The 21319-nt window shown below is 38.2% G+C and overlaps 2 protein-coding genes and 1 long non-coding RNA gene across 14 annotated transcripts; 2 read left to right on the forward strand and 1 right to left on the reverse strand.

The window, feature by feature from the left end:
* The first annotated feature begins 96 nt into the window (after positions 1–96).
* Positions 97–5938, forward strand: GET1 (guided entry of tail-anchored proteins factor 1). Of its 2 annotated transcripts, none has more exons than XR_014946352.1 (5): positions 97–195; positions 579–688; positions 1698–1765; positions 2599–2713; positions 4521–5938. XR_014946352.1 is itself a non-coding variant. In XM_015882706.3 (5 exons), the coding sequence occupies exons 1-5, from the start codon at positions 106–108 to the stop codon at positions 4592–4594; spliced, it is 513 nt and encodes a 170-aa protein (XP_015738192.3). In that variant the 5' UTR covers positions 97–105; the 3' UTR covers positions 4595–5938. The 2 variants fall into 2 exon arrangements, 1 of the variants encoding a protein (XP_015738192.3); XM_015882706.3 differs by having other exon boundaries at positions 579–744.
* Positions 5891–19981, reverse strand: LCA5L (lebercilin LCA5 like). Of its 10 annotated transcripts, none has more exons than XM_015882655.3 (8): positions 19782–19915; positions 18267–18552; positions 16198–16712; positions 14628–14765; positions 13221–13314; positions 9645–9754; positions 9228–9360; positions 5891–7954 (listed from the first exon to the last, which is right to left on the reverse strand). In XM_015882655.3, the coding sequence occupies exons 1-8, from the start codon at positions 19860–19862 to the stop codon at positions 7353–7355; spliced, it is 1959 nt and encodes a 652-aa protein (XP_015738141.3). In that variant the 5' UTR covers positions 19863–19915; the 3' UTR covers positions 5891–7352. The 10 variants fall into 10 exon arrangements, with proteins under 10 accessions (XP_015738141.3, XP_085404319.1, XP_015738171.2 ...); XM_085548193.1 differs by having other exon boundaries at positions 18267–18547; positions 19727–19799; XM_015882685.3 differs by having other exon boundaries at positions 19727–19794.
* On the forward strand, positions 6895–16196 carry LOC146762601 (uncharacterized). 2 transcript variants are annotated; one of them, XR_014946362.1, is made up of 3 exons: positions 6895–7032; positions 14379–14481; positions 15319–16196. It is a non-coding gene; the product is annotated as an uncharacterized LOC146762601 (long non-coding RNA). The 2 variants fall into 2 exon arrangements; XR_014946360.1 differs by lacking the exon at positions 6895–7032 and adding an exon at positions 7089–7216.
* Positions 19982–21319: the final 1338 nt, after the last annotated feature.

The raw sequence follows: 21319 nt of genomic DNA on the forward strand, positions 1-21319 counted from the left end.
TCACACCTCACCACAGCCCGCATGGAGGTGCGAGCCGTTGGTTGGCCGGACGGCGTCACATGGCGGTACCTGTGCCCGATTCCCCTTCGCGCGCCTGCGCCAAGTATGGCGGACAGCGGCGCCTGGCTGCTCGTGCTGAGCGCAGTGTTCCTCTGCAACGCGCTCAAGATCCTGCTGCCATCGTGCTCCTCCATCGTGAGTCACGCCAGCCGCACGTACCGCTCCGTCTGACGGCACTCAGGAGCTGAGGGGAGGGTTCCGGGCTGCTTGGGATGGGGGGGCCATATAGTCAAAAGACTGTGTTTTATATGTGCTAAAATCAGCTGAATTCTAGAGAAATTACTGCTACTGCCCGTGTGATACTACACTGATACTACACTGTGCCCCGGTGGCGCAGTGGTAGGAATGCCGCTTTGCAACACCGTGTCCCGGGTTCGAATCCCCCCTGTGGCGCAAGTGGTAGAAGTGCCGCTCTGCTACACAGGGCTCGAATCCCGGGGGTTGGACTCGATGATCTCTAAGGTCCCTTCCAACCCGCACCAGACTGTGACACTGTGTGATACTTCTTTACCTTTCAGATATCCAAGCTGTTGCAAAAGGATGCAGAGCAGGAATCCCAAATGAGAGCTGAAATTCAGAACATGAAGCAAGAACTCTCAACCATTAGTATGATGGATGAGTTTGCTCGGTATGCCCGTCTGGAAAGGAAGATTAACAAAATGACTGATAAGCTTAAAACTCATGGTAGAGTATAATGCTTATATATATGTGTATATATATATATATAATGTTTATATACCCCCTCGGTTTTGTATTTTTGTTAATTAAACCTGATTGTGCATGGCTCTGTATACATTAGTAAGGGAGTAAGTAAGATATCATATTTTCTTTCAAGGAATTTTCTTGGCCTTCTACATATGATATACTTGCTCTTTCTTAGTGATGGTTATTACTGAAGCCAGGCTTGAATCATTTAACAAAGTTATCTGTCATTAACAAAAGAAGTAATACAGTAAGGTTGCGGATGCCCCGTCCTTGGAGGTGTTCAAGGCCAGGTTGGATGGGGCCCTGGGCAACCTGATCTAGTAATTGTGGAAGTTTGGTGGCCCTGCCAGGCAGGGGGGTTGGAGCTTCATGATCCTTGAGGTCCCTTCCAACCTGGGTCATTCTGTGATTATCTTCCCAATTAAAGGATGAATTGCTGGGTTGGAACTGTGGTTGCTGTGCTACAAGATGCTGGAGGGAAAGTGTTAATGTGGAAGGTAGCTAGATGAGATGACTGCTGTCTTTTGGCAATCCCATTTGATCATATGCAGTGGCTTTTGTAATGAAGCTGTACTGCTTTGTCTCTGTTAGAAAAATGCATCATCTCATGGTAGAGGGTGCACCTTTGGCACTAGATGTTTTGCTCTTCTCTCTGTCCATACTCACTAACTGAACCTAATAAGACAGGAGAATACGAGCTTTGTCTGCATCCTCTGTGCAGAATGCTGAGATTTTTCTGCACTTATTACAACTAGCAGTTTTGGATTGTTCTCAGTTGCGTTATTCTTAATTAGTAATTTCAATTAAACTAGACAACAACAGCTGTATGACATTTAGTGCCCTGATTTGAAGACTAATACTTAATGAACTACTAGTTTCCTATAAGTTACTGTTATAAAGACTGCAGAGTAATATTATTTTTCTTTTAACAGTGAAAGCACGAACTGCCCAATTAGCCAAAATAAAGTGGGTTATAAATATTGTATTCTACATCTTACAAGTAAGTAAATCTTTTATTACTGTTACAAATTTCTGGACTAAATCCTCAGCAGTGTGACAAATCTCTTTTAGTGACCAATGATAGCACAGCTATTTGGCAGCCCAGTGTCAAAACACACACCGAACCAGAACAGTTTCTTGGTTCTAGAGAGATGAAGCTGATAGGGTCCGGTCATTGTGAATGAAATGAGTTTTGAATTCCATGGAAGCTTTGTTTTTCTGGTGTTGAGATGACAAGATAGGAGTTTGTCTTACTTCCTTCATCACTGTTTCTTTTTGTTTTGGTTTTCATTTATTCATGGCATTGAACTTGGGAAAGTTCTGATACATAATATATATATTTTGCTTATGTTTCTGAAAACATAAAATGTTCTTCTGCTGTGGATGGAATATTTCCATATAGAGCTGCCACATACCTCCAGACAGCGCCTCGCTCGTCAGATTGATGCTTAGGCTTGATGCCCAATAATTTTCTGCCAGTAAGAACAGTTCCCAACCTGAGTCTATATTTTGGGTAATGTGAAAGCTAGCTGGATTCTTAGCAGACAAGGATTATGGCTAAAAACAGTCATCTGAGTGTAACAATTTGTATTATTGCCACTTTTATTTATGCTAGATTTGAATCTGTCTTAAAAAAACTAATTACCAGCTACTTATTGATAAGTTAGGTCATACCAAGCTTAAAAACCTGTTACATCTGCTTCAGAACAGTGTAATGTAATAAGGACGCTGTTCTCTTTAATTTAGAATGTGAGATGTACTGCTTCAAAACATCGGTGGCAATATAATTTGATGTGTGTTGTTATTCAAGCTAACAAAAAACTTCTATTCTAGGCTGCCCTGATGATCTCTCTAATTTGGAAATATTATTCTGAGCCGGTTACAATTCTTCCAAGCAAATGGCTTGCACCACTGGAGCGCTTGGTAGCCTTTCCTACAGGTCTGGCAGGTAAGAATGTGTGGTAGAAAATAATGCATCTTCCAAGTCTATGCAGTTGCTGAGAATGTAATGATAAGGGGTACATGTGAATTAAAAGCATTGCTTCTGTATATTTCTTAACAGCAACATGGAGTTTCTGTAGGGGTCTGTATTACTTACACATACTTCTTACAATACTACAACACTTCAATAGTGTATAGCTCTGGGATGGCTGAGGTATCACAGAATCACAGAATTGTAGGGGTTGGAAGGGACCTCTAGAGATCATCGAGTCCAACCCCCCTGCCAAAGCAGGCTCCCTACACCACGTCACACAGGTAGGCGTCCAGGCAGGTCTTGAATATCTCCAGAGAAGATATTCCTCCCTGGGCAGCCTGTTCCAGTGCTCCGTCACCCTCACTGTAAAGAAGTTCTTGCACACATTTGTGCAGAACTTCCTATGCTGTAGTTCCATCCCATTACCCCTAGTCCTGTCCCCACGCATTACTGAAAAGAGACCAGCCTCGTCACTATGGCCCCCACACCTCAGGTATTTATAAACCTGGATCAAGTCCCCTCTCAGCCTTTTTTTCTCAAGGCTAAACAGACCCAGTTCCCTAATTCTCTCTTCCAGTTGGCATCCTGTTCCCACCTTTTTTTCCCCTCATTGCACTTCTTTACCTAATCAGACCGTTTTATTTTTGGTTAGTTGAATGAATTAATGATCAGAAGGATATGACAGATTATGCATACCAGTTCCTGAGTGAAATGTGCTGCTAATTGGATAAATAAGCAGGATGACAGGATAATGCAGTGTGGAAATTTACCATGAAGATAAAATGCTGTTGGTGAATCTTCATACTAGGCTTTTTAAGTTTCAGCTGCCTTAGAGTGAATTCCAAATTGTGATGTTGTCTTGCCATCTTTAATAGCTGTTGAGAGAATGCTTTGTATCCAGCATGCTTACTGGACAAGTCTGCTTCTGTGCGGGGTCAGGGAGCAGTTTCTGAAAGGTTATTTAAATAGTATTTTAAGGAATTGTATAAGGTTCATACCCTTGTCTGCCTTCTATTCCCCTTTATCTTTGGTGATCAACCAAGACCAAAGATAAGAGATTACTTCTGAATTATAGGTAATAAAGTTAAGAACACGGAAACATTTAAAAATCACCAAAAGGTAGTTTCTTCCAGTATATGCTATGAACTGCTATGTATTCAGTGATACCATGTAGTATGATTCTATGCATTCTGTGATACAGATATGCTATGTACAGATAGGGTACACTCTTGGTGCCATCATTCCAGTACAAATTTCCATACTGCTAGTGTGAATGACAAGACTCTAAAACACAAGTACAATTGGTTTGGGTCAGTAGTGAAAGTCTCACTTGGATTCTATGGGGATTAGGAGAAAGGACAGAAGTACATATTTAATACTCTTTTAAAAAGTTGACTTAAATTTACGGGAATTTTACTTCTTTCCTCTTCCAAGTCTCTGATTTTAGACTTCAGAGTGGTCTTTCATTTACCATGCCTTTAATTTCAGCAACCTAGACCACTTGAAAGCATGGTTGTATATGCCACAGTTAGGCTCATATTCTTGTTATTTGGTGCTCCTTCCCCAGACAGCCTTCAGGTTTTCTCAAATCTAGCATGCAGTTAACTGACGTCCCTTGAAGAGAGACATTTGCATCTAGACAGAAAGAGATTTTGTTCCCACTGACCTCCTAACTGTTTCATTTTTTTGATGCTTCCAAGCATCAAAAGATCAAGCAGAATCTGGTGTGTGCCAAGGTTATTGATGCAATAACTTCAGTTAAATTTTATATCTCTTTCAGGTGGTGTTGGAATTACATGTTGGCTTGTGGTTTGTAATAAAGTTGTAGCTATCATGCTACACCCTTTCAGCTGAAGCAATCCCTGTAGTATATGGAGTCTGAACTGCGTTACTGCAGTACAAAAAACATTTGTCTTTCACGACGGACCTGGGTGGAGACGCTTTTTGTTACTTCAGTTGGATGTTGGGCACTATTGCTTTTACTTTCATCTATTTGTTCTTTGGTTTTATGATCAGCAGTTTTCAAAGAGCAGCGTTGCTATTTCTAAAACCTCATTTTTGACACACATGAAGATTGATCGGCGGCAGAACCTTAAGTCTTTGTCATGACATATTCACAAAGGTCTTAAAGCATTCTCTTTTTCCAGCTGCTAGGTTGGAAGCGCACTGGCATTAGTAATTATTTTTTGGAGCTTCTTTACTGTATAGTCTGGCATTTTCACCCAAAGAAATGATTCCACTTGGTGACAAGTGGTATTAAAATAGGTAGGTTGGTTGTTTTAGAGTAAAACAATTCTTTTTTTTAACTACAGATTGGCTTATTCTCAGACTACCTTAGAATATATTAGTGATATATATGCAGAATCAACTTCTTACATTCTTAATTGCCAAATGCAGGTCAGCTGGCCACTTCAACACTTCTTTTAAATTCCTCATGGAATAAAATTCTTTAAAATTCCTTGTGAAATTATTGAACGCTAGATATTTTTTATTTCCCCCCTACTTTTACTGATAACCTACCTTTCTTTCCTTGATGTATTTTCTACTTCCCCAGTTGAGCAAATTGGGAGTATTATTTCCTTCCGTGTTTTGAGGGAAAAAAAAAAAGGTCCAACCAACCTTTCCAAGCTTCGTGTTAGGAAAGTAGAAGACAGCCCCATTTCTGCAGAAAGCCCCATCCCTAGAGCTTCAGTATACATTCATGATAGTCATTCTTCCTAGTACCACAGCTATACAGCAACAACAAGGCTTTGTTATCTTCTGTTCTATCCGCAGCCCTACCGTTGCTGTCCCAGCAGACAAAGCAGTGGCTTTAAAAAGTCCTGTAATACCTCCTTGGATATAATCTTGAACAAAGCTTTTGAAGACTTTGGCTTAGCTCATGCTCCATACATTATTGTGTTGTTTCAGGTCCTTTGCCTTGCAGCAGGAAGGGGCTGGAGTACTGCCATATAATTAGCACTGCCTTTAGAATTAATTCACAAAATGATGATGCGTTTTCTGCATGTCTGAATGTATTTATTCATTAAATGTTTTTTTTCTTAAATGTTATTTAAAAACTATGTTGTTTTTATATTAGGGAATGCATTTAGCCAACAGTAAAGTGAAGGCATTAAATATCAACAAGAAAAAAAATCAAGATTGAATCTGTTACGTGTAAATGTGTTTTTATTTGTGAAATAAAGTTTTTCAGCCCAACTCAGGTTTTCTAATCCACATTTTTAATGTTAATTACAGTTTTCTTAAACAAAACAAAATCCACCTGTGTTCTTGATACTGTTGGAGTCTACAGACTTTTTAACTATGCAGCTGATGTATTATAAAGATGTCAGTAATGGTGTTTGCACTTTGCTTGTTACAGAGTTTAACATAGTGAAGTCAAGAAACGCAGTATCATTTAGAATATTGACAGTGGCATTTGCTACTTATCCACAGTTAGCATGAGGTAATGAAATAGTCTGTTGGCGGCTTTAGGCAGACATCTAAATGAATAGGGGCAGAGAAGCTTTTGGTGATTTAGTACAACCAGGAATGCTGGATTATGTCTGCTCTTAACTTTGGAGACAGCAGGGAAGGCATTGTAGAAGTATTAACAGTACATAGAGGAAAAGTACTCTTTTGACTGCATTAAATCATTCTTGATAATGTCTGCTGCGCTGCTGAAATACTTCTTAAAGAACTGAAAAAAATTTGCTTACAAGTAGGTTCAGATGAGAATATCTCAATCACCCTTAAAAGCTTTCATAGTACAGGTGTTGGGGTTTTTTTGCTACCGCTTTTTAAAATCTAGTAGAATACTTTTTTCCTAACTTACGTTTTAGCAGGCTTTCATTAATTTCTACCAGGAACAAGACAGTCTTCCTGCCCTCGTTTACATAACCTTAAATGCAAGATTTTTAAGGGCTCTTTGAGAACTAGATATGCCTGACTTCTCCAAAACAATGCTTTAGTCTTGCACATTCAATTCTGGATGTCAGCTGTGGAAGTTACCAGGCAAACTGCTTTGGTAAGTTCCAACAGTGGAAAAGAATGAAGCTTTAGAGCTTTATAATGCTAATGAAAACAATGTAATAGCAGATTATTGTGTGAATTCTGGAAGATATGTCAGGAGTGAAAAGAAAAATATTTTCTTTTAGTACGTTTTAGATAGCAATTTAATAATGAACCTTCTGAAAGCAGACTGCTCACTGCAGCTAGTTAACAAATAACTTTAATATTCAAACTGCAGGGACAATGCAAAAAAGAATGGAAATTAGCCAAAAAGGACTAACTTGGACACCTCCCTATAACAGGTAAAGTGACATAATTGTTGAGGCACCCTAAGATGCGTACATATGCATTGAGACTAGAAGAATGTTCTGCTGTGACAGCTGATGTGCCTTTCACTTTGAGAGTCATTGACAGAAATTCTCAAAACTTCTAAGGTTTAATATACATTTTATGAAGCTAAAAACGCTGTGTAATTTAAATGCAAAGGTAAGTTAATATATTTAAGAATACACAGAATTTGTATTTATTATGAGGTTATTCATAATGACTTCACTGATGATAGACACTTTATTTTATAAACTAGTGGAGGGTTAAAATTTCACTTGTGTAATCATGCATCCCCTCACAGCTTTCTCTCCGTTTCTCCCATGTTAGAACATGAATGGTTGTCTTTGCAAACACCGCCTTGTCCAAAGAGTTCTTTCATAAGACTCCTTTTCCTTTCACTGAATATTGCATGAGCACAGCCTTCTGCTTCAGCTGAACTGCCTTTCTGCCTCATGTTGCTAACTCTACATAAGGATGGTTCATGCAGCCCAAACCATTTCTTTACTTGTGATTCTGCTTCTTTGTAGTGGTCCTGACCTGCACGTCTGTGGTTGCAAAGATTGTATTTTGTGGATTTTGTACCTGATGTAGGAAGCCCATGATACAAATTTTCAGTGGTCTCTGAGAACACGTATTGTTTTTTCAACTTAGGGAGCATTTTGTTTCTCGCAGTTAAAAAATTACTCCCTGCCTTCCCACTTTTACTTAGTTCTTCTGACCTTTCTTCTTTCTCTTCCACTGCATCTTCCTCTTGATTGTTCTCTTTTACACTGTCATTTAGCAGAGTTTCTTCAGCTTTCTTTAGCTTCCGTTTAAGCGAGTCTCTCTTTCTTCCTTCTTGTTTTATGAATTCCAGACAACTGTGTACTGTCAGTGGTTTGTTTTCCTTTAAATACTCTAAAATGAATATTGGGGGTTTTAGGAATGTTCTTTGATTACGTAGGATCGCAAACAGTCATGAAGTATTAATGACAGCAAATTTTATTGCATTGTTTCTTAAGTTGTTGATGGTTCTTAAGTCTGGAGGGTTAGGACAGTGCTATTTACTAATAACAGGACGGGGCAAGATTTTGTTAAGATCATTCAGTCATTGGCATACTTGCTTAAATTAACCAGCATACAAGTATAATCTGTACTAAGTATTTCACAGGATAAAAACAGTGCTAGAGAAGTTGCATATAAAGTATCAGGGAAATCACATGAGATCTAAACTCCCAATTGTCATTGTATTGCTATTACATAGAGCTTAAATATAGGTATGGTTTTCTTTCCTTTAACTGACAATGTGCTCATTGCATGGAGCAGAATATACAGCAGTTTTCCGTCATTGGACTGAACTGGTTCACGGTTGGGCTCTGGAAAGTTTTCAAGCTGAAAAGATGGAGTACAAACTGCAGGAGTTAAAACATTTCATATCACTGACTCTTACTGATGCAGTGACCTCAGTAACCAGTCACACCTTTGTAAATGTGTGAACTTCAGTTCACATCATGTTTCATACCATCTGTGAAATATTTAGCATGACAGCATTCAGATCGCAGTTTTATCTATATGCCTCAATTTAAAGAAAATGAGTTTTCTTCTAAAATATTCAGCTAAAAGAATAAATGTATTGGCTTGTTCTGTCACCTGTTATACAGAAGCTCTTCAAAATTAACTTGTTTATAGATTAGTTCCTTGCATACAGCCTTTACGTGAGATCACAATCAAAAGATAAGATTTGTGTAAAATGTATTTACAGTGATCACTATAATGAGATACTCCCAGCATTGAAGAACTGCTTTTCCTTTCTTAGCAGCAGATCCCAAGCCACTAAACTCTGTTAACATCTATTGTAATGCAGATTCACAACCAGCAGTTTGGGACCAGTATTTGATCAGTGTGGATTTAAGAAAGTAACTATTTAGTAAAGTGTATTTTTACAGATTAAGCTCTGAATTTTTACCAACATAACCAGGAGCTGTTATTTGAAGTCCAGCAGTATGAAGATGCCTTGAGCTGTGGAGCTGATCTGCTGTCAGTTTAGCACCTCCAGCAACTGGCTTTCAGTGACTCATAGTTACTGTCACTCATGTGCCAGCTCATGGCTATCAGAGCCATGTAAATTACCATTATCCTCAATTCATTCAACTTCTGAAAAGATCAGATGCATTTCTTAGATAAAACATACCTCTATGAGTTCTACTTAAAGTTTCTGGCTTTGGTATTTTCTTGGATGATTGCTTTTCTGATTCACATTGGGCATCAGTGTATGCTTCACTTGCTTTAGCTTTTTGATTCTTATCTTCTGACGCCTTTTTCTCCTATAATTGACAATTAAAGGTAAAAATACAGGGAAATACATGTTCAGATAGTTTTTAACGATTACAGTCAGTGCAATACTTAATAGAAAGTATTCATCTTTTTATGAGTTCTTTGTATTACATCTTTAGTCCAACATATTTTCTGTTATACAATATTTACACAAAATGCACAGGAAGTTAAGATGACTGTTCAGGCCAATGAATTATATTACTAAAACGGCGAAAAAAACCATACAATTTCAGTGATAATTTAAGCAAAGGGGTTGGATCCCAATCTTTGATACCTCATGTAGCAGAACTGGATTTTCTTCTGTTTCCTGGGGTTGATATTGAGACAGCAGCAGTGATCTGAAATGCTCCTTATCTACTTGCACTGATGTGTTTATACTGAGACCTGTTGCAAAAGGACAGTCATTAGCAGTAGTTGTTTCTGGAATTACATTGTTGGTGTAAGCAAAGATACATTTAATAACCATTAACAATGGTACGTGATTGGGACCCAAACATTCTAAGACTTTTGATGGTTAAAGCCTTCTTTTAAAGAGAAGTTTGCAGTTTAAATGTACATCAATAAATTTAAGACCCACACTAAGTACATTATCGTGCTGTACATATACTTTTTACTTTTAATTAAGTCTACAAAGACATTCTGTTCAGATAGGACAAGTGATGTCATAGAAATGTGTCAGTACCGTAGAGCCTGTGTTGGGTCAGTTTGTGTGGTGACATTTTAATGTAAACTTTAAGAGGTCTGGGAAGGATACCTCAGTTTTCAAGCTCCTAAATTCAGATCCTAGAGGATACAATAAACTTGCTTGTTTGTATGCCTTCAGACTGGCTTAAAGTTAAGCATTTATATAAGGCTTTACAGAACCAGACTCTTCAGAAGAAATAGTTTGTGCTATTTGAAATACCACTGATGTTTGAAAGGAAGTTCCAAGGGAGCAATTGAAAATGTTCTCTTCAAAGAAGTACCTGAATAGGGTGAGATGACAAGGGCAAGGCCTGTGTATTGTTCTTTTATTCTATATTTGGAACAGCTTTGACACGAATACAGGAACAAAACTGTAATCTTACCTACATCACCATTCAACCTTATCCCCAGCTTTGATATCTGAAATTGGAGGAAAGCTATCCACAAAAAGGGAGATTTTTTTTTCTTTTTTCAACTGTTTGCCCTTTGGTGGCGATAAGGATGTTGATAACTAATTGAAAATTACCTCTGAAGAAATAGATATTACAATGTGGAGGGAAATAGTTTTCCCTTTTGAACCAAAGTAGTTACTTGGAAGCTTTGTTAACAAAAATCAATGGAACGTTCTTCAGATTCAGAACTAGGGGGAGCTGTACCTCTAGATGAACTACAATGCTCTTCCAGCAACTGAACGAAGTTTGCTCTTGTGGATAGCTAACTAACAGATTCACTCAATAATTCTACTTTATTTATATATATGGAGTTATCTGATACCCTAAGCCTACCTTCACTTGTTTATCAAGAACATTAAAAAAAAATAAGCCCCCCCCCACTGTTTTCTTTCCTGCTGGGTAAAAATTTTTACATGTGTACAAATGAAAATAACTACTTGAAAAGAAGTAGCTCCTTCCAAATTTATTATAGGAAAATTCAAGCCAACAGTGAAAAGGAAAAACAATTTCAGTAATTCCAGTTGTAGGTTTTTAAATCATCTGTTTCCATTAACTGGCAGAAAATGAAATCCCTATTGGGCAAAAACACCAAAAGAACAGACAACGCTGCTGGGAATCTTTTCACGTGATAAAATAGCAGGCCTCATTTAAGCTAAGAACTTAAGCAGTAATCTGTGATTTAATATTGTAATTTAAATAACAATATTGTACAAGTCCATGCCAGTAAAATTAAAAAAAAAACAAAAACCACAGAGATGGTGATGTGATACAAAAAAAGTTAGAATTCAGTGCTTCATAAAAAAACAAAATTTGTCTGACTTGGAATAAGAAGCAGCAATTTCTTTCTACATCGTATAATTTTGATTACCGACTTTATCTCCGTATTTCAGTTGTCACTAATACAGAACAATGGATTTGCAAAGTTCCACTTCCTCCTTTAGTTTAGAAACAGGAATATTTAAGCAGTATTTTAAATAGTTGCTTAAGCCAGGAAGTTCAATGTTCCAATGATTATCCAAAACTAAAGAATATAAGGTTGCTGTGCAGAGAGCTCTCCCATAGAATAGTGACAAAATGTTTATGATCTTGAGTAGCAGGCCAACGTTACTTTAATATATTTCATGTACTTCTCCCACGTTGAGTTTCCATATAAAACACATTTATTAGTGAATTCTAGATACTACAACCAAAGCATAAATCAATTATTAGCAATTAATAAAGGCTTCAAGAAAACGACTTGCTTCAACGTTTTTGTCCTTGATAGCATGCATGTGAGCAATGAAGCAGTTCTGAACTTGTATGATTTATAATTGTTTTTAGCAGTTGCTCTCTCAGGTCAAGGGGTCAGCAAACATAGATGCTTAATGCTATGTAAGACAGATAGCATTCAAGGAATCTGCATAAGGCTGGCTGGCATTACCCAGTACTGATGGGATACCCACGTCCTTCTGGAACAACAACTGCAAGGCCGGGCAAATGTGCTACAACATCTCAAATGCCACCAGATGATGCCTATTATTAGGCAACTGAATCCCACACAAGATAACTGCTCTTGGAATGACTGATAGACAGACTTGGCTATGATAAATTTCCCTCCAATATTTGCCTGAATCCATAACAAAGAAATAGTTTACTAAAGACTTATTTCTTCCTGTTGATAGAATTAACATTCTAATATCTTACTATGTATTTCTACTATACTATTGCATCAATTTTACTGATGGAAATAATTGAGTGGATATCCAATAATGGATTTATTACAAGCTCTGGTTGCCTATTTAAATTGATTCAAACTAAATAAAACCAAAAGACTACTGAGGATAAATACACTCTCTCAGATAAGCTGACAGTATGATAATCAGAATGGCCTTTAAACTTTCTAAACCTTATACCTCAAATCCACTCCCTTCCTTGCAGCACAACAAAATGCAAGTTGCAGAAGCTTCAATACTAATAGGCATTGGAACATCTCTACTTCTAATAAGCTACAGGTTTTGAGAATTAAAAAAAGGGAAGGGAAGGGAAGGGAACGGAAGGGAAGGGAAGGGAAGGGAAGGGAAGGGAAGGGAAGGGAAGGGAAGGGAAGGGAAGGGAAGGGAAGGGAAGGGAAGGGAAGGGAAGGGAAGGGAAGGGAAGGGAAGGGAAGGGAAGGGAAGGGAAGGGAAGGGAAGGGAAGAAAACAGCATCTAATGACCCAGCTAAATTCATTATTTTGACTCATCTAAAAACACTTTAGAAAGTCTGTGCTAACACTAGGAACTTCCTACATGAGGTTAGTTTGTGAGGTTCAATGTGATGTTGGTTCTGTAGCTGAGGGACGAACACTCCTCATGGCCAAATCAAAACGAACAAGCCTGAACAAAAATTAGATTGCAAAAGTGCAGTGGTGCTCTTAATGAAACAAACAAACAGCTCTCAATGCAAATAGACGCTTATAATAGCAACGCTATTTCAGTGTCTCTATTACAGTACTAAACCTGCACATATGCTAAAGGCTATTCACAATGAAAAAATGGGTTAAGTATTAACCACAGGTTGAATATTTATAGAATACACAAGCATAAAGGAACCACTTCTGTCTAAAGCACACGTGCCAGAATATTTTTTGCTTATATAAGAGTACTGTCTCTGCTTTTACGTAGGAATATATGTCCCAATTACAAGACAATGTAAGATTCACATGAGATAGCAAGGGAAAACAAATACACCCTTACTTTTGTTAGGAGGTACTGAATCACCTTTGTCCTTTGGGATTCTAAGCAAGCGATTTGTATAGATATTCTTTATGTAAAGTTGCCGATCCTTTTCCTAAGAAGGAATAAATACTATTAGGTTCCTTTTGTGCATTAAGAATTACTCTTTACTGACTTGATTTTCTTATGATGGGAAAAAACTACCAGCAATATTCCTTTGTTCTAGACCATTTGGTGACACTGTCATCCACTTAAGCATGGATCAGCCATTTTCTTTTATGAGCCAAACCAAAATTAATCCCTTTAAAGGCTAAAAGCACATTTTTACACCTTTATAACAGTGCTCAGAAAGCCTTCTGTAACATGACATAAGCTGAGGAACACTTTCAACATCACTTGCATAAAAATCCTATCTTCATACTTAAATTTTCAGCAACGTTGTCACTAATCAATTCCTGGTATGAAATGGAGTTACATTTAATTTGGGCACAGAGGTTGATCTGAAAGAGAATTACATCTGTGTACCTTGAATGGTCTGCATAAGCCAGGTGTCCAGAACTGTAAATGTGTAAGAATAAACTGTTCTGGCATAGAAACATGATTAATAAGCATGTCTGTTCTTTGTGTTAAAACAATATAAGGTTTTGTGAATGTATACACAGCATTAAGAAAACACATAAATATTTAGGTAAGTCTTAATGTGGGAACTGTACTTTAAAATAATTTGCATTCTGGAACAGCTTCACATTAGTGTTCCTGGGACTGTAACTATTTCCATGTCCCAGATTTGCCCACATAGATACATATACATAGCCAAGAGGAACAATGAGACATCCAATTCCACTTAGGAAAAAGCTCTCTTGCAGAATTAACGGATGCATCAGTCACTGTACAGAAATAAAAAGCATATTCTAACCTTGCTACAAACACAGTTTAGATTAAAAAGGCAACAAAGTTTTCCATGTTTTCTTCATATATATGTTTTTGTTAAGCACTATTCACATCACATTACTTTTTGTCTATTCGATGTCACTTTTATGTTCTTCCATTATGTTTAGTGTAAAGTGTTATTTAAGTGTTGAAGTAGACATAGATGTCCCACAAATATTTTTGTACAAAACAAGCTGGAATTTGAAACTCTTGAATCGTGTTTGTAAGTGTTTTTTTGTTGCTTTTCAGATTGTAATATTTGGCTTATTCTGATTTGAAAGCGTTTCTGTAAAGGAGCTCGTACCAAGTTATTAGTGGATATGTTGGGTTAAATCTATCAAAACAACAACAGGTTGGTGGGTACTACTTTTGTTAGACTACAGACTCAAACATGAATAAAAACTGTATTAGTAAAAAATAAAAGAAGCAAATGAACAGATACAATTCAAGACTTGAATCTTCCTGTAGGAACGGAAACCTGTTTAGAATCTCAAGTACCTTAATTTTTTGGTGAAGAGAGTTAATTTCCATTTGCAAGTTCTTTGTAATTATCCCAGCTTCAGCAGCTTTTTTATTCTCATTTGCCAGCTGGCGACTAAAGGTGCTATTGTTCAACTTCAGCTGCTTTTCTAGGCTCTTAAAAAAATTACACGTTTTACAATAGGGATGTACTTAGCGTGACTGTTAAAAAGCTTTCTATTCTTACCAGATCTAAAAAAATAAGCACGCTGATATAATGAAAAGTAAGCTTCTATTTATTGTAAACAATGCATGAAACGGTTGAGTATCTCTAAAACTACTTTAGAAATGAGCAAAAGCAAGCTTAAAACCCAATTATACTGATCAAAAAATAAAGCAGGTGGCATTTCAACATGAAAAATTAGCCCGTACGTTACCATTCTGATCAAATTAATGAAAACAATCATCTTCAAGACATTCTCACACACTTCAGTTCACACCAAGATCGATGTACTGTGGCAGCATAAAGAAGCTTAGTGTAAATGAAAGTAGGTCCTTCACCAAGTACTTTATCATCAGAACCCTGTGCCACACACTGAAGTAGTAGTTACTAAAACTGTGGGGTGAAAACCCAATCCTGCAAGCTTTTTATAGCTTCTCACTGTGACTTCTGTAAATAGAAAGTTTCAAGAGTCTATATTCAGCTGTTTACGTTTTCATTTTCTTACAGGTTATAAAATACTGCAGACCCAGCTTTTCAGATAGCGAAATGCCTCTAAGATTGCCTGGCTCTGTATTAAATCACGTGAATAATGTATCCCATAGAAAACAGAAATGAATTCCTGGAGGACAATGGAGATTTCACTCATCTAGTTTTATAATAAAGGCCATATTCCTGTCTCCTCATGAAAGGTTCAATAAGAGTAAAGTTTTACGTAAAAGATAAAAGATAATTGGAGTGATCTCTTCTTGAACTCCCACCAGACTTCTACTACTCCTGCATAATACATCAGCCATACAGCCAACTCTAAAAGTGGACTGCAGTGAGTAATTAGTAAACAGGAGATGTAGCTACATCCATGCTGCCCACCAGCGCCACATGGAAGGAAGAGTGTTTCCAACTGAGCCAGCTTCTCTTGTACCAGGACGCAGACCAGCAGCAGACAGGTGGTCTCCACATATCAGGGCAAATCAGGGCACAGGAAGTTCCACGCCATTGCAGCTAGACTGCCAAAAGAAGTACCAATACCAAGGCTGGGTAACTACACGCTGCTGGAAGAGAATAGAATTCTCTTGAATTCTATTGAAGATTGCCCTCCAGCTATGTGCTGTGCTCCTGGCCTAATAGGGTTTAAACAGGCCTTTAATTCCTAGAAATCTTTATTGCTGGATTCAGTTCACTCAGTCATTACTGATAAATTTTATAATAATGGAAAGAGTACCACGTCCATTTTTTATACCTTAATGGCTGGCTTAAAAAGAACACTCGGTGCTAGAGGACTGTATCATAATCATCAGTTTGATGAAGTAGCAGCTAAACAAAAACATCCACTACTCTTGCACAGAAACCTATTATTCTTTCACAAATAAAATAATATGCACATATTACCTGTATTCTCTCATTATTCACTTCAATTTTTTCTGTAAGGACTGATAATCTGTGATAAAGTTCCTCTCTCTCAGCAAGAGTCTTGTCTTCTGAAAGCTTATACAAGGCTTGCAAATCATCTTTAGCTTTTAGCAGCTCTGCTTCAACTTTCCTAATCTTTCTGGATGCAAGTCTTTCTTCTTCCTGAGACATCCTCAGGCGTTTCCTCAAAGCACTCACCTCACTGTAATGCCTTGTTAATAGATCGGGCAAGACACTTTCTGAATTTTCATATCTACCAATTGCTTTTGAGTGCCGATACAAAAGCCGTTTCAAAATCTGGTTTTCTAAGTTTGATGCTTCTAATTTCTGTTGCAAATCAAATATTTCATTCTTCAGCTCTTTAATTTTATGAAGTCTTGCTGATAATATTCGCTGAACAACTTTGTTTTTTTTCTGGGAAATCATATTATTCTGCTCGCTTAAAAATGAAGAATGCTGATGTGGTATCTTCTTAGCTGGCAATTTCTTTCCCCCTGCATTCAGAACAAAGTAAACTGACATTGATATATACCAATCCATTGAGACAGCAAAATCTCTGTTATGTCTCCACCTGCTCACACAAGCTCCTACAGTGCACATCCAGGGTACTTAAATGCACTATGTTTGACCAAAGGCCCAAGATCTGTAACAAGAAATCAATGTTTAAATCCATACGCACACAGATATAACAATCCATAATTGATTTACGTGGGCCACAGCTACGTAGGAAGCTACATAGGGCTGTCATAGGACAAAGCTGCCTCCTTTCCCTTTCTGAAGCCATTTCCATTTGGAATAGCCATCATGCTCACCTTCCTTTAATAAGGATAACAAAGTACATGTTTGTTTTCTGGGTTAAACACCAGGAACATTTTGTGAATAACTCAGTAAAGCACACTTACAAAGCATACAGTATTCCAGTATCAATGGAAACACATTTTTCCTCTTTGTATATACTTAGTTCACTAATGTATTTGTGATTTGATGGCTGTTCAAATTCATCCCACCTGGAAGGATTTATATAGGCTTCAAGAGGAGGACCTACACCTTGAATAGGGGCATGATAGAAGAAAAATAACAGTGACCTAAAGGTCTGAAAGAACTCAAAACTCAAGGTGATCAAAATCTGACATGGTTAAATATTTGTGCAGTTATGACTTCTCACCAGCTTTCTGGAACTTATTAGGCCGCTCTGAGCTAAGTTTTTAACCCTTATATGCTTGTAAGCATAGAGCAGTTATGCAGACATGTGCACTGTTTCTAAGCAGTAATTAAATATATATGTGTGTGTGTGTGTGTGTGTGTGTATATATAGGCTATCATTCTATGTGTATCGCTGTCCTTTTGCCTTTTTGTATGGCCAAGATTCTAGGTGAATGATATGAATTTTCCTTTCCTGAAATGTAAGTAGAATTTGAAAATAGTCGAGACTAAATTGGTGCACGCTCCCCCCTTTCAGACATGTATTCAGTCTCACTCTAGCTTACAGGTCATTTCAGGCAGCATTTTGCTGGAAGTTTATAATAATAATTTATCAATCAAATAACACTTGAAGTGCAAAATACACAAGGCCTTAAACCCCCAAAAAGTATAAAGAAAAGTGACAGATCTTTTTAAGAACTTCAGATGAATTCAGTGAGCATTCCACATATTGACAGGAGCAGGCCCTAGTTACAACACCCTGTAGCAAAAAGGAGGCCAAAACAACGTCGTGTCAGGACAAGGTAAATCAGAACACCTCCTCAGGCATCAAAGTCACAGCCTTAGCCTCACTTCTTCCATGAGCAAAGCTAGAATAGTGGAAAACTACAGCTAGAGTTTTACTTAGGAAGACAGAGGCAAGTGGGAGAGTGGATCAATGAATATTATGGAATAACAAGGTCTCTACCCCTCTTTCTCTTCTTTCCAGTGTTCAAAACAGGATTTATTATTCTTCAGTGAAAAAGTGTTTCCCCAGCCCTTCTCATTACCAAAAAAATGCCTCAGAAAGGGGAACAGCTGCATTTCTCAAGACAGACTCATTTGAATACTAACAGAAAACAAATTACCTTTATTGTTTTGGGAAAAGATCTGTTCTTTTCTCTTCTTTCTCTTTCTTTCATTTGTCTGCATTTTCTTCTCTTCAGTTCTGGGTAGTTCTAAACAACGGTTGCTTCTAGCTGTTTCACAGCAAGTCACTGACAGAGCCCTCTGAATAGTTAGTTTGATGATTTTTACTTCTGTATTCTCCACTGTGTTGCTTACAATCATTACCTCTGCTTCAGTTTCTAATAAGTCTGTGCTTTGGGGATTCGTCTGTGTCGCATACTGACTAGGACTTCCTATCCTTCTGCACTAAAATATAAAGGAAATATTTATTTGAATTGATCACTGCTGTGATAGAAGGCTTGAAAATTGACTTTCATGACCTATCAGGAACTAAAATGCTAGTGAGTTATTTCCAATTAACATAAACAGTATTAAACAGTCTGCAACTATATAAAGCAATGCTAAGGAATACTAATACATTAAAATAGTAGTGTGTTCTGTAGTAAGCAGTAAATGTATATGTAGAAATAAATGCAAATAGGAGATATAATCATTTACCTCAGTAAATGTGCTTTTTGAAGATTATTTACAAGATACTACTGCTTAAATGTAAACAGATACTATGGTTTGTTTCCAGTGACATACCCATTTTATCCAGGGTAAGTATATTTAAAAGAAGTGCAATTGTGTTTATGCTCAATATCTAAAAAGTGCTTTGCAATATTAAATAATAATTAAGTCTCTAAACTTAAGATGATGGTTATTGCTCATTGTGGTCTTTTATTTATTGATTTTTAGTTGTCCATGTCCACTCCCCCTCCATACCAAAAAGTGCAGTTTAGGATTGTACAAAACATTGTAGGTCAGCTCAGAAGTTTCCTTGCTCTTCATTCCCTTGTACTAATTACTTTTCATTATGGAAGATGGAGGAGTGCCCAGGGTCCTGCTTAATGTGAGCTCCTCTAATCACACCTAGGAGATGGTAACATGAGGATGACACAGAGTCCAGCTTGGTACACAGATTTGCAGTGCTGTTCAAATTTCATTTAGTACTGTCAACACTTTCTGGCCAGAATGGATTTAAATCAAATAAGCCTCAATTAAACTTAGAACTGCTGCTTTGTGTTGATGAGAAGCGTGGGCTGAGCCTCACTACGCGTTTTCAAAAGCAGACGTTGAGAAGTAAATTAAATGGGAAAGAAAAAACCAAGAGGAGGAAAGACAGAAGGTTAAGGACAAGGAACAGGAAAACTGAGGTTCTTACTATAAGGAAGAAAAAAAACAAAGTACTTGAGTAGGAAATGAAACGCCACGAGCACCGAGAGAACATCTGTTCAACAGGACTGCCCCGGGCTCCTCCAAACGCCTCGGTAACACCCCCCACCTCCCTGGAGCGGAGGCTCCAGCTGCCAACCCAAGGCAGAACGAGAAGCCGTGTCGGGCTATCAGTGTGCCCCACACCCCAGAGCCGCCTCCACACCTCACCGCCCTGCCCCTCCATCACACCGCCCCGGGCTCTCTCTCGCCGCCATTACCGGCCGTTGGGCGCCGCCGTTGTCGTGGGGACGGACGGCGGCCTCAGGGCACCCTGGGAGCCGTAGTCGTATCCTCGCCATCTTGTCTCGGCCCCAACCCTGTTTGTCTGTGTGTGCGCTTCCTCCCCTCACACCCTCTATGTATTTTTGTCCAATGCTGCATATAAAGCTTCTCATGCTCTAAAATCTTTACCTGTAATGGCTTCTCTGTCTGCTGGCTTTATGTTTGTTCTCTCCCTGCATGGTTCAGGAGGTGCTGAATAGCACAGGGAAAATATTGTTTGCGTTTTGTGTCCCAGTTCTGATTTTTAGCTCGCTAAGAATTAATTATTATTGTTGCTATATGTTCAACAACTATTAGTATGCTTTGGAGCATGTGACCGCAGTAACCTTTTGTCATTCTTCACAGCATTTGTATCCGTATCAACTCATTTGTAAACAATACATTAAAACCTACCAGATATTTTCATCCCATTTATTAGGAAAGCTTTCATTTACATGCAGTTTTTACAGAGAAACAGGCATAAAATCGGACACAGCCCACCCAGCCCAACCCCAGCCATGGGCAGGGTTGCCCCCCACCAGCTCAGGCTGCCCAGGGCCCCATCCAACCTGGCCTTCAGCGCCTGCAGGGATGGGGCACCACAGCTTCTATGGGCAGCTGTGCCAGCGCCTCACTAACCTCTGAGTAAGGAATTTCCCCCAATATCTGACCCAAATATCCCATCTTTTAGTTCAAAAACATTTCCCCTCATCCTGTCTCTATCAGACCACGCTAAAAGTCAGTCCCCCTCCTGTTCATAAGCTCCCTTCCAGCACTGAAAGGCTACTCTGAGGACTACCTGCTAAACTTACACTGATCAAGTCCAGTTCCCTCTGCTTGTACTCATAGGAGAGGTGCTCCAGCCCTTTAAGCACCTTTGTGGCCCTCCTCTGGGTCTTCTTCCAAAGCTCTGATATATAATTATCTTGAGCAAAAATGTATTGTTTTGTACCAAATTGTTTATCATGTTTCACAGGTAAATACTCTGTGAAAATACCTAATTCCAAATGTTTTTGTTGTTTTTTTTTCCCAAACCTCCCACTGCTTCTCAAAAGAAGAAAAACTGACAGATGGCAAACGACACTAAACAGTACAAAATATCCATAATGTTATTTTTAGTTTTCACTCCTTTTTTTCCAGGATTCCTGTTCAATGCATGAAATGCTGCATTTCCAGCTTCATACGGCAGTTTGAATGTGCAAAAGACTTAGTTTCTAACGCAGCATTTCTCTTGTGCTCTAGGTTCTACCTAATCAGTCCTAGTAAGGAAGGATTATATTCCATTTAAAGTAGTTTTAGGATTGGACACTGTGATGTTCAATCATAGTTTTTAGTTTGTGCATAAGTTCATTTTTATGTGTGACAGCAGGTCAGCATGCTGAACTCAGTATTGTGTTGCAAGCTTACAGCAATAATGAACCTGGTCCTTAGAACCTACAAGTAATCTGTCAATATTTAACATTTTTTAAATGCCTTTCATGCTCAGAGACCTTCT

This window comes from Coturnix japonica, chromosome 1 (assembly GCF_054131305.1).
Source record: "Coturnix japonica strain WE chromosome 1, WE-NBRP24, whole genome shotgun sequence".
Classification (NCBI taxonomy): domain Eukaryota; kingdom Metazoa; phylum Chordata; class Aves; order Galliformes; family Phasianidae; genus Coturnix; species Coturnix japonica.